Genomic DNA, 11,802 nt, shown 5'->3' with positions numbered 1-11,802 from the left:
CCTCAAAATTTTGACAAGGCGTCGAAATTTAGATTTAATGAAAAAAAACTGAATTCACTTGCTAGAATTGTGGTGGCAAAGGTCACCTAGCCAATATTTGTCCTAGTCCTAAGAAAGATCAAAATGATAGGGATAAAGGAAAAGTAATGAAAGTTTCTATTTCTGATTATTCTGCTTCTAGTGATAATGACTCTCCTCATGATAATTGCAATGATTTTTTCTTATATCACTCTTCTTAAAAAAGGTCCTCATATTGTTACGTTATCTACCTCTGAAATTTCAGATAATGAAGACAATGAAGTTCTAGATGAACAGGTTCAAGAGGAAGAAAATGATGAAGAAAGATTGAAGAAGATGGTTGAAGAAACTATTGAAGTCAAACTGGCAATCAATAAGTTAGTTAGCAAAGGAGCTTATCCAAGCAAAAGGGAAGAATGAAGATCTAAGAAAACAGATTAATGAAGGAAAAAGAAAAGATTTTGAAATCGATTCAATCATCACTGAGCCACTACAACAGTTTTGGTTTTTACCAGCGCTTAAAAGCCTTAACAAGAGCTGATTGAATTACCAGCGCTTCTTCAAAAACGCTGGTAAATCCAGTGTCGATAGGTCTTTACCAGCGCTTTTGGAGAAGTGCTAGTAAAGGGTTATTTGAAAAAAAAAAAAAAAAAATTTAATATTTTTTTTTCCCATTATTGTTTTTGGAAAAAAATTTCTTCACAGCTACTAAATGCATCCTAACACAAGTCAATATAAAAATACCATCCAAATTTTTTTTACAAAAAACCACAAGTTAACCTTGCCAATATGAAAAATACCATCGAAATTGACTACTACCACCACAAGTTAAGCTAGTAAAAAATGTATACTAATACAAACACAAGTTAACCTGTCAATATGAAAATACCATCCAAATTGTCTAGATAAAGGTACTAAATGTCACACAAAAAGAATTAAGAATTTTTAACAAATGTAGTACAAGTTTTTCAAAAAGAACCCATCCAAAGCGAAGGAAATTCAAAAAGCACAGCCACGACCCCATCTTCAACTTCAACTTCAACTTCAACTAGTCTTCTTGCCCATTTAATTTGAATTACCCTACATTTTTTATAAATTCATTAAGCGCACATTATAATAAATGAAAATTTAACATATATATAAGAGAAATTAAAAGTTCATAACCTTAACTGAATTGGCATCACGACTAGAAAATGGATTTGGGGATACTCTAGAAGGAGCATTTAAAGAATCAGAATCCTTCAAAATAACAAAACAAAATACATGAAATCTTGGCATAAGTAAACATATATTTAGTAAATAGTAAAACTAATAATAAATATACTTGTCCACTATAATTTTGTTGCATCTGCATTAGCATAGCAACCTGTTGTTGTAGATTTTCCAACTTGTCGTCGTAGTTGGCTCGTAAATTTTCCAACTTGTTGTCATAGTCGGCTTGCATTTTTGAAATCGTCTCCTGCAACTCTACACGTGTAGCGCATGCCTCCTCCTGAAATTTTTTAGCATTATTAATCAGTTCAGCTTTACTAGGAGAGGGCCCCCAAACATCGCTTAGTGTAGGCCCGAAGCCAAGCATCCGCACACGACCAGTTCTCTCTTCTCCCCTCACAATGGAGAACAAATCATTGGAGCTGCCAATAGGCGAGTCAGAGTAACTTTTTTGAAGTTCTCTTATATTTTCCTGCCAAAAAAAAAAAAAAAAAAGTTTGAACTACCATGACATACTACTATGAAACATCCAAAACTGAAAACCCTAGATTCTAAATAAAGCACAAAAGAACTGAAATCCCAACAAGCTATGAACATGTAATGCTTAAATATACATGTGCATGTATAATATATATATATATACACACACACCTAAGCTTTCATGACAAAAACAAAAGGATTTAAATGAAGTAAATAGAGAAAAAAAAAAAATCAAATTTTTATCAAATTAGTAGTTCTTTTAATACATTATGCTAAAGTATACACTTAATAAAAAAGGTAATCAAGTCGTTATTGAAGAGGAAAAATCAAATTAGTAGTCTTTTGAGGTACCAAACATTGTGCTAAAGTATACAATATGATTACAGAAATTGCCAACTTATGAGTACTGTTGTTTATGTCTAAATTTGAATGTCCCATCTAATTGAAGAATCTAATATAGGTAATTGGACAAAAGACTTGGTGTGCAATTATTATTATAGGACACATAATTCTATGTCTTTTATTTAATTAGATTCACTAGGCAAAAGTTGTGAGGGGCATGAATCTAATTAAAGGATGGATACGAAAGCAATCTATTAGTCTTGTTTTCAGTTCTGAAAAGATTCTCTTAACAAATTAGAATTCTTTTTTTAGGTTTTTTAATTCGCCTAAAAATTTTCTCTAGTTCAGAATCGTATTTAAGTGTTGGTTTTGATAAGGAATGACAACCTAATATGCACTATGTCCAATGATAAAAGAGTAATAAAAATAAATAAATAAATAAATATATATATATATATATATATATATATATATATATATATATATATATTGATGCCTAAACGTTTAAACACGTTCAATTTCGTTTTAGCTACATACTAATTTGGATTTTTTTTTTTAAAATTCCATTTCGATACACGTAGTCCCAATCTTACCAAATAAAAGTAATCCGAATAAAAAATTAGTCAATAAAGGTTCCTAAATTGTTGATTAATCCCCTTGGACAAGTACCATATTGTCTGATTACTTAATCCAACACTTTTTAAATGGTAAATCATATTTAATCACCAATCTCAATGCAACAGCACATATAATACGCCAATAAAAAACTATGTGTTCAAAAATGTGTGTGAAAATTGTACATCATTTGATAATTGCTCCTTAAGTATTTGAGCCGGCAGTGAATCCTGATGCAAACCAACTACAAACCACCAAGAAATTATTTCATATATTATAAAACGTTTATATCTAGGATTCAATTATTTAATACAACTTCTTGTTATCTATAATTTACGTACAAATTGCCATGCTTGATGAGATCATATTGAATACAATGGGAGAACTGTCCCAAAACAAGCAAAATCAACAATAATTACAAGTTTACAACGTTTTGATTGTTGCATGAACACGAACAGTGCCCCGTGGTTGTAAACGCTGTAAACGAACAATAATTTACGTTGTAAACGTTTTGATTGTTGCATGAACACGAACAGTGCCCCGTGGTTGTCCTCTTAGTAGGAGTTCTCCTTATCATAGGAGTCCATCTATACTTTCTATCTTTTTTTTTTTCTTTTTTTCTGGTATTTAAAATAATTGCATACTTTAAGTAGGATTTACCTGGCCAAAAACTTGACACAATGGAAGTGAATACAAACTACAAGCATGTAACTCATGATACCCATCATGATATTATTGCATGCACACTTGTTACTGTTCCAATTTATACTTCTTTAAATATATGTTCTTTTGCTTTATTAGTGGGTTGGTAATAATTACTACTAAATACTTTGGAATTAAGTACTGCTAAAAGTAAGTACTGCTAAGATTCACTAGGCAAAAATTGTGTCCTAGTGAATGCTTATTCAATCAAGCATGAAAACAAGGGTTCATGTATGGGGGACACGCACTTTTGGAATAATATGCATAAAGTTCGGTTTGCATCCAATCTATAACCTTCAGCGCATATCCCATGGCAAGGTAATGGCTTTAGTTACTGATCATTGCTTTGTTAAGCTTTGTTGATTATCTTAAATTCCAATCTATTGTTTATTTGGCATAAGTTATAAAGTTAATCTGATCTCCATAATTTTATCAGCTAATTGATTGACATTATATGTTCTGTATAAATCAAATATAAAATTTTGCATATAATTAAAACGAAGGCTCCTATTAGCAAAATGCTTTTAAAAGCTAAAATAGATTCAAAAAGAAGAGAGAGATTTTACTTCTCTAATCATAATTGTTTTCAATAAAAGAAAAGAAAAAAGAAAAATAGAGGAGGAAAATTACTGTCTCAGCTGATATGATAATGTGCATCTTCTCATGCTTGGACATTTAATGAACCTGAGATAGCATTTTCAAGTTTCATCTATGAATTTGGACTGTCTCGTGTAAAGATTACCAATTTCTGTTTGGGCGTGGTGTTTTAGGAGATGTCTCTCTTTTGTTTTGGTTAACTCCTCTGTAAGCTTTGTTTTGGGTTATGCCCTGTCCAATGGGCTGATCTGTTGTCGAGTGTTGTGGGCCTGTGGAATGCCCCTTGTAATACTATACAGTTTTTTTTTTTTTTTCTATTTAATCCTTACTTACCGGAAAAAAAAATAATAAAATAAAATAAAGATTACCAATTCCTCACTGTAGCAACGCAGCATATATCAATAATTACTTGATTGGGTGAGTGATAACAATTTCTTAATTAGTTTTTTGAAGATGGAAATCTTTTCAGAACTGAAAAAAAAAAAAAAAAAAAATCTGAATTGGATTAGAAATCTGCAGAGATTGAATCTGAAACAATTTTTATCAACATGCCAAGCTTTTTGAAGATGGAAATCTTTTCAGAACTGAAAAAAAAAAAAAAAAAAAAGGAATCTGAATTGGATTAGAAATCTGCAGAGATTGAATCTGAAACAATTTTTACCAACATGTCAAGTTTTTTGAAGATGGAAATCTTTTCAGAACTGAAAAAAAAAAAATTCTGAATTGGATTAGAAATCTGCAGAGATTGAATCTGAAACAATTTTTATAAACATGCCAAGCTTTTTGAAGATGGAAATATTGTGATAAACTATCAACTCAAATTTCTATCTTCAAAAAACTTGTTTGTTGAGGGATTTACTTATTATCCTTAAAGAGTGGGGCCAAGAGAAGTATTTGGGCAGGGAGGTATTCAGTTTTATTGAAGATAATATTGCAAAGAAAATAAGGGGATGGAAAGGAAATTTTTTTGTCGCCTAGCAGTAGAAAGGTGTTAAAAGCTATGCTTACCCTCTTATGCAATATCTTACTTCAAGCTCCCGAAATTTTTTTATGACAGGTTGAAGAAATATGGTTTCAGTTTTGGTGGGCTGTTTGGGAGGAAAAGTTTAAAACTCGTTGAATTAGTTGGGATTGTATGGTGAAACCTAAGTCATGCGGTGGGTTGGGTTTCCGGGATGTGGAGGCTTTTAACCTTACTCTTCTAGCTTATATGGGGTGGAGATTTCAAGTGCAGAAGACTGATTTGCTGTTTGAAGTTTTGAAAGGAAAGTATTTTCCTTCCTTAGATTTTTTGAAAGCTGGGAAGGGGCATAATCCATCTTGGGTTTGGAGAAGTATCTTGGCAGCTAGAGCAGTGATGGAAAAGGGGTTGCCACTGAGGTAGGAAATGGGAAAAGTATTTTTTGTTGGGAGGATAATTGGATTCCTCAATCAAAAAAATTTAGGCCATCCACCGTTGCTGATTTATTTTTAGGCTTTTCGAGTTTTAGATCTCATTGATGTTCGGACTAATCCTGGAAGCCTACTCTCATTTCTCAGGTACTTTGCTCTTCTGATGCTCAAAAAATTCTCTAACTTCCACTTAGTGTAGTGGAACAAGAAGATAAAATGGTATCAGGATATGATAAAAGGGGTATGTAGTAGCTTTGGAGCTTTGTAAAGGGCGGGATCAAGGTAGCAGTGAAAATCATTAATTATTTCAGAATTGAGCTTGAACTGCTTTGGTTAATTATGTGCATTTTTTCTTGAGTGTTGGATTATTGAGTATTGGCAGACTACTACTATGCACAAGGTCAAATAAGTTAAGAATAAATTTTTGATATCTATTTCATTTGAGAATAAAGATGTATTCTCCAAATTCAAAAGGTTCTTGAATTGGAGGATGTGATTAGGGTGTGGGCTATATCACTAATATTATTATGGTGATGTTATGTAATGGAGGATGCACGTTGTTTTTACATTTTTCTTATTTGGTGTGTCCTGCGAATTCGGAGGATGTATCATTACTCTTTAACAAAACTAACAAGATATCTGTAAGTTTTCACAATGATACATCATATAAGGATCTGTATTTGTTTCGGGGTGAATCTACAAATCTATAAAGCATTGTTAATTTATTTTTAAAATATAAGATATTTAAACACGTAATTAGTAATATAAGTTTCAAGCTATAAATTTTTTCTATGACAGTCTAATTTGTCGAGTGGAAGTTGTTTCCAATTAATCTGATTTTCTTCCACGACCTTGTTATAGGGCAAAGTGGTCAAATTGATTTCTAATTACATAGAGTAATATTAAAAAAGAATAAAAAAAACTTTGCCTCCCAAAGTTATGACTTATATTTCTAAATTTGTGCACCTTTGTTTTTTTCTGTAACTTGATACGAGAAAAATTAGGATGCTCAAGCAAATATTAATGTTTTTACCTTAGAAAATCTAAATTGAAATGAAATCTATGCAAATCAATAGAGGTATGTTCTTCGAAGAGATAACAATATTACTAAATACCAATTCATCTAGCATGATTACGTTCGAGATTTATAAAGTTCTCAAATGGGTGTAATAGCATCGTTACATTGAATTATTGAAACCTTTTATACACATATTTATCTATATACTCTATAATATAGATATATAGACATAAATTTGTGGTTGAACACTTGGATCTCTTGATTTGCAATTCCCAGTTGATGAGAGGCAACAATTTATAGTGCCACAATATATGAGTAACAAATTAACACAAACAACAAACAACAAACAACAAACAACAAATAGCAAATACTTCATACTTCTTCTCCACAACACAAATCAATCAACAAGAAGCCTCCACATACAATGATCCCATACTCCCATGCTTTTCAACAAATACAAGAAAGTAAATTGCCTCCACATGGGCCGATGATTTAAAAATTGGTCACTTCAAGGCACATGACCCCCTAATACAGCGTAAAGAGTTTAAAAATTGGTCACTTCAAGGCACATGACCCCTTTTTTGCAAAATGGAAGCGTGAAAACTTACAATCATCTCCGAAGCAGCAGCATCAGTAGCTTTGCCATCCTTATTTACATGTGTGCGGATGAATAAATCTGCACGAGAAAGCTGAATACCTTCGTCTTCCTCAATCTATAAAAGAATACATTGTAATATATATTATTTACCACTAACATTTATAATCATTCAACGACATAAGAATTGAAATAATTTATATTTTCCATAAAAACTTCAACTAACCTCGGCAGAAACACGTGCAAAGCTTTTTGTCCCTGTAGTATGCATCATTGTCTGCTTCCCACGACGTTCTTTATTTTTTTTGTTAACCTTCTACAAAAAGTGAGAAAAAGTAAAAGTTCTTTGAGCAAAGAACATTCCACCTAAAATAATGACTGAAAACATATAAACTATAAATTCAACTCATTGACTTCAAAAAACATTGTGATAGATGGAGGATTACCTTCGCCATAGGCATACCCCAATGCCTAACCAAAAATTCCCAATGCTCCTTTTCAACATTAGGTGGTAGGTTTGCCAATCTTTCTTCATCTGTATCCCTAACTGAGTAGTATTCATTTTTTAACTCACACTTGTACCCCCTCCATTTTTTTTCGATGGAGGATATTGTCCACTGTTTTGTCATGATTCCCACATCATATTTTCCCTGAAAATGTGATAATTGTTGTATGTTAGTCCAATTTTTCCATAAAAATTATTTTAATGTTATTGAAGGGTTTTACCTATACAATGTTCCACATATCCTCCTTCAGCTGTTTAGGCATCTCCCACCAAGTTTTGTAGCACAAAAGAGCTAATTCACCCTTTCGGGCAAGTGTTCCCAGATAATTAGTTTATGTACCACTCCCAGGACCGATCGGCTGTCCAAACTTATTAACCCTAAACAAAAATTAACAATTGTAGATGTTTAGTACAAAAATAAAGATAGAAATCCTTTTTTCTCCTTCATATTGCATATAGTCTAATTATGTAAACTATATTAGATGATCTATATATATATGTACCTTAAAGGTAATAAGGTTTTCGCGTCTATGATATTCTTGCATCGTGTCGGACCCCGCCTCTTCTTCGGCGGTGGTTGGGATGATTTTGAAGTTGAAGCTTTGGTATTTTGTTCACTCACTTTTTCCACTTCACTAACCGTTCGTTTCATTGTCAACTTATTATTTATCCTTCCTAGAAAAGCAAACAAAAAAGTGAGAATTCAGTTAAGAGAATGCAATCAAATTGTTAAAAAAAGACAATAAAATTGTAATTCAACACAACATCTAAACATCAGCACTGGCAATTTAATAACTATGACATAGTGGTAATTATTGACTCTTGTTCCAGGTCAAAGTATTAAGTTGGATCCAATGCAACTGATTACAAGCCAATCTGTAATGCCATCGAGAATCGATGAATAAAATAGCTAATGGACGATAGATATATAGTTGAGCAAGATCAACAATTCAGTCGAAATCTTTGCTCGAAGACGGCATGATGGCTTGGTTTGTTCAAAACAAACCATGCCGGAGAAGTCATCGGGAGTTTTGAAAGTTTTGGTATCTTTTAAATTGATGAAAGAAGATGAAGAAGGAAATGTCAAAGCCATTCTCTTTTTTCTTGGTGTTTTGAAGAGATAAGAGAGGGATTTGTAAGAATTGATGAAGGCATTGAGGGTATATTTATAGAAGAAAAAGTATATTTAGGTTTGAAGGAGACGATGTTGGTGGGCTCTAGTTTAAAAGGGAAAAAGTGCAAAAATCATTATCTGCTCACCTTTTCAAAGTCATATTTCTTAATGTGCAATTACCATTTCAAGTCATACTTCTTCATGTGCAAGTTAAATGCAGGGACTGAAAAGGGATGATTTTTTATGGGTTTTAAATTTCTGTGGTCACTATCAGATATATGTCTCTGTTGTGGTATATTCTATGAAGAGTAAATTAGTAATCATAGAGTTTTTAATTTGCACAAAGTAGTTCTTGTACCCCACATATGACTTTTAGGACAGTAAAGGTTTCTTTAATCTCATGAGATTGTGAAGTATCAGCTCTAGGACTTGCACATTGATTATTTAATTACTGACCTGTCTACAATATCTTGAGATGATACAGCCCCTTGAAGATATTTTGGGCTTATATTAGCTACACCTGTCGTAGTTTAGATTAAATTTTCAGTGCTTTATGGTCATTTAGTTTAAGTTGGTCAATTGGCCATTATATAGGTTTATCTGCGTGCCTCAGATTAGATAAAAGATATAGATATTTTAGACTGTATTAATGTGCCATTATTGGTTTATCTGCTTACCTCAGATTAGATAAAAGACGTAGATATTCTAGATTGTATTAATGTGCCATTATAGGTTTATCTGCATGCCTCAGATTAGATAAAAGATATAGATGTTCTGGATTGTATTAATGTGCCGACCAAAGGTGTTATTTTTTTCCTATTCCCTCTATTTTCAAAATATTCTTACTCAAATTTAAGTTTGCCAATTTGTTTGAGATCATTTTGTTTACCATAAATAGTATCTTTTATACTTCTATTTGAACGTCTAGCTCCACCTCCACTTCTTCAAGATACTATGATAACACTTCTATTACCGTGCTATGCTAACCTTACAATGACTTTGCTAATCATTATTTTTTCTTAGTTGGTACTCTCTCACACACACATGCCTCGTAAACAATTTCTCATACCTCAATAACTTTTGTTCCTTCAATTTTGATTTAAAAAATAAAGTGGGAATTTGCACATATAGCTACAGGAGAAAGGAAATTAGGTGGTCAGTTTCCTCCAAATATTCGGCCATATATCTTGGTGTATAATATAACAATGGACGGTTTAGCTTTCGCCACAACCTGCAAACCCCACAAACTTAGCTAAGTTCCCTTTGGTCGACATATATATGGATGAAAAAACATTTTAAATTCTCAGTGTTGTTTGCATTTGGTTGGTTTAGGATAACATTATTGGAGGGTTTTTCCAAGGAAAAGTGTGTGGTGGTAACAAATTCTGAAAAACATTTTAAATTCAGAATTTCCTTTTTATAGCAAATTAATCTCAACTAAGAGTTACAACAAATTATAAAATAATCAAGTAATACAGTACTTAAGACACAATAACAGTAATATAGAATAAAATCAGTGGTCGGCCCTATAGTAACAATAAAAAATCATGTAGTTAGAAATTTTATCCCACTACGGAGAGTAATTTTATATTCATCCGTCTAAGTCGACATTGATGATTGCACGATTGCACTAATTCTAATCATGAAAGAAATACATTCCAAATATAATGAATAAGTATAACCCAGAAAAGCACGAAACTTGAGCATATATTCATCAACGCATGTCTGAAAAGGGGAAAAAATTTTATACACAGAATATAAAATTAATAAACCCTAAAACAAATTTGCATGTATATATATATGGAGGCGAATTACAAATAGATATGAATAAATTTTGAACCTTTTCTGAATTCAGCGGTTGAAATCAAAGATCCAAATCGTCCAACCTCGACCTGGATTTTCATTGATAAATTTATTGACGAAACTAAAAACAATAATTTTCCCGGCAACACAAAACAACTAATATCTGGAAACCCAATTTGTAAAAGCTACGAAAATAAATAGATCTACCTGAAATGTGAAACGATCGCAATCGAGGCTTTGAAGTCAATGGATATAATAGACTGAAAAAATTATTTCAATCAGAACCATAATAAGAATCATAAACCAAAAATTAGAAAAACCTAAAGATTATTTTAGTTATGGAGATTTCCCTATATATATATATATATATATATATATAATATCGACAAAGAGAAAGCTTCAAGAGAAAGGGGGTACTTACCACCAAGAGAGAGAGGATGAGTAGGATCCGTAAGGGGAAGAGAGAGAATTTGAAATTGAGGTACTTCCGTTAATTGGGGGTTCACTTGCTACACCAGTTAGGGAAGGGGGAATGTGATGTTCACCGGATACACTATTGACTTAGTGACTGAACTAGGGGATCCATCTTGTTTATCGCCGGATAACTCTATGAAACAGAAGGGACGGGACGGGCAGGACGAAGAGAGTTACCTCATAGGGAATCGGAGATTGAGATCGTTTAGATGGAGGTTTTTCAGATGGAAAAACGGCCTCTGAAACGCAGGTGGAAGAAGTGCTTCAGCTGAGAAATGGTGGTGGAGAGAGAGGGATGAGAGAGAGAGAGCCTACGATGAGCTAAAGTAATGGAGATCGAGCATGAGAGATCAAGACGGAGCAGATCGAGATAGCAGAGAGGAAGAGAAGGCTGAGGGACGAACCAAAAGGGCAGATGGATAAATTAGGGCTAAATCAAATTGAAATGGAAAAGTGGAATATAGTGTTTTAATGGAACAAAAGAAAACGACGCAGGGTAGATATATAATATCCTACATACATAAATAAGCGGGGGTGAAAAGTGGAGGGAAGGAGAAAAAATTGGAGGGAATGGAAGGGGGCTATACCAGCGCCTTTCCTTGAAGGGGCGGTACTGTAATACTAATACTAGTGCTTTTTCTTAAAGCGCTGGTACTGTAACACCAATACCAGCACTTTTCTGTTAGTACTCACCAACATCAGCGCTTCAATAGAAGCGCTGGTACTGTAACACTTACACCAACGTTTCTATTGAAGCGCTGGTAATGTAACACCAATACCCGCGCTTTTCCTTAAAGCGCTGGTATTGTAACACCTACACCAGCGCTTCAGTAGAAGCGTTGGTACTGTATCACCTATACCAGCGCTCTTCCCAAGAGCACTGGTAAAAGACTAATATGTTGTAATGAGCTTACCAAGAAGATCATCATTCTTGA

The 11,802-nt window shown here is 33.1% G+C and overlaps 1 protein-coding gene across 12 annotated transcripts; it reads right to left on the bottom strand.

The window, feature by feature from the left end:
- Positions 1 to 864: 864 nt before the first annotated feature.
- Positions 865 to 11,335, bottom strand: LOC132295262 (uncharacterized). Of its 12 annotated transcripts, none has more exons than XM_059793448.1 (11): positions 10,815 to 11,334; positions 10,601 to 10,653; positions 10,431 to 10,482; positions 7,980 to 8,151; positions 7,698 to 7,854; positions 7,418 to 7,621; positions 7,198 to 7,287; positions 6,985 to 7,089; positions 1,343 to 1,702; positions 1,183 to 1,257; positions 865 to 1,098 (listed from the first exon to the last, which is right to left on the bottom strand). In XM_059793448.1, the coding sequence occupies exons 6-11, from the start codon at positions 7,598 to 7,600 to the stop codon at positions 1,084 to 1,086; spliced, it is 828 nt and encodes a 275-aa protein (XP_059649431.1). In that variant the 5' UTR covers positions 7,601 to 7,621; positions 7,698 to 7,854; positions 7,980 to 8,151; positions 10,431 to 10,482; positions 10,601 to 10,653; positions 10,815 to 11,334; the 3' UTR covers positions 865 to 1,083. The 12 variants fall into 12 exon arrangements, with proteins under 12 accessions (XP_059649431.1, XP_059649432.1, XP_059649436.1 ...); XM_059793449.1 differs by having other exon boundaries at positions 1,189 to 1,257; XM_059793453.1 differs by having other exon boundaries at positions 1,183 to 1,228.
- Positions 11,336 to 11,802: the final 467 nt, after the last annotated feature.

The sequence above is a fragment of the Cornus florida genome, unplaced genomic scaffold, assembly GCF_030987335.1.
Source record: "Cornus florida cultivar Cherokee Brave unplaced genomic scaffold, ASM3098733v1 CherokeeBrave_3.0.0_Hap2_Chr02, whole genome shotgun sequence".
Taxonomy (NCBI): domain Eukaryota; kingdom Viridiplantae; phylum Streptophyta; class Magnoliopsida; order Cornales; family Cornaceae; genus Cornus; species Cornus florida.
Note: the sequence above shows the minus strand (reverse complement) of the source record. Positions and strands in the feature narration are given on the sequence as shown.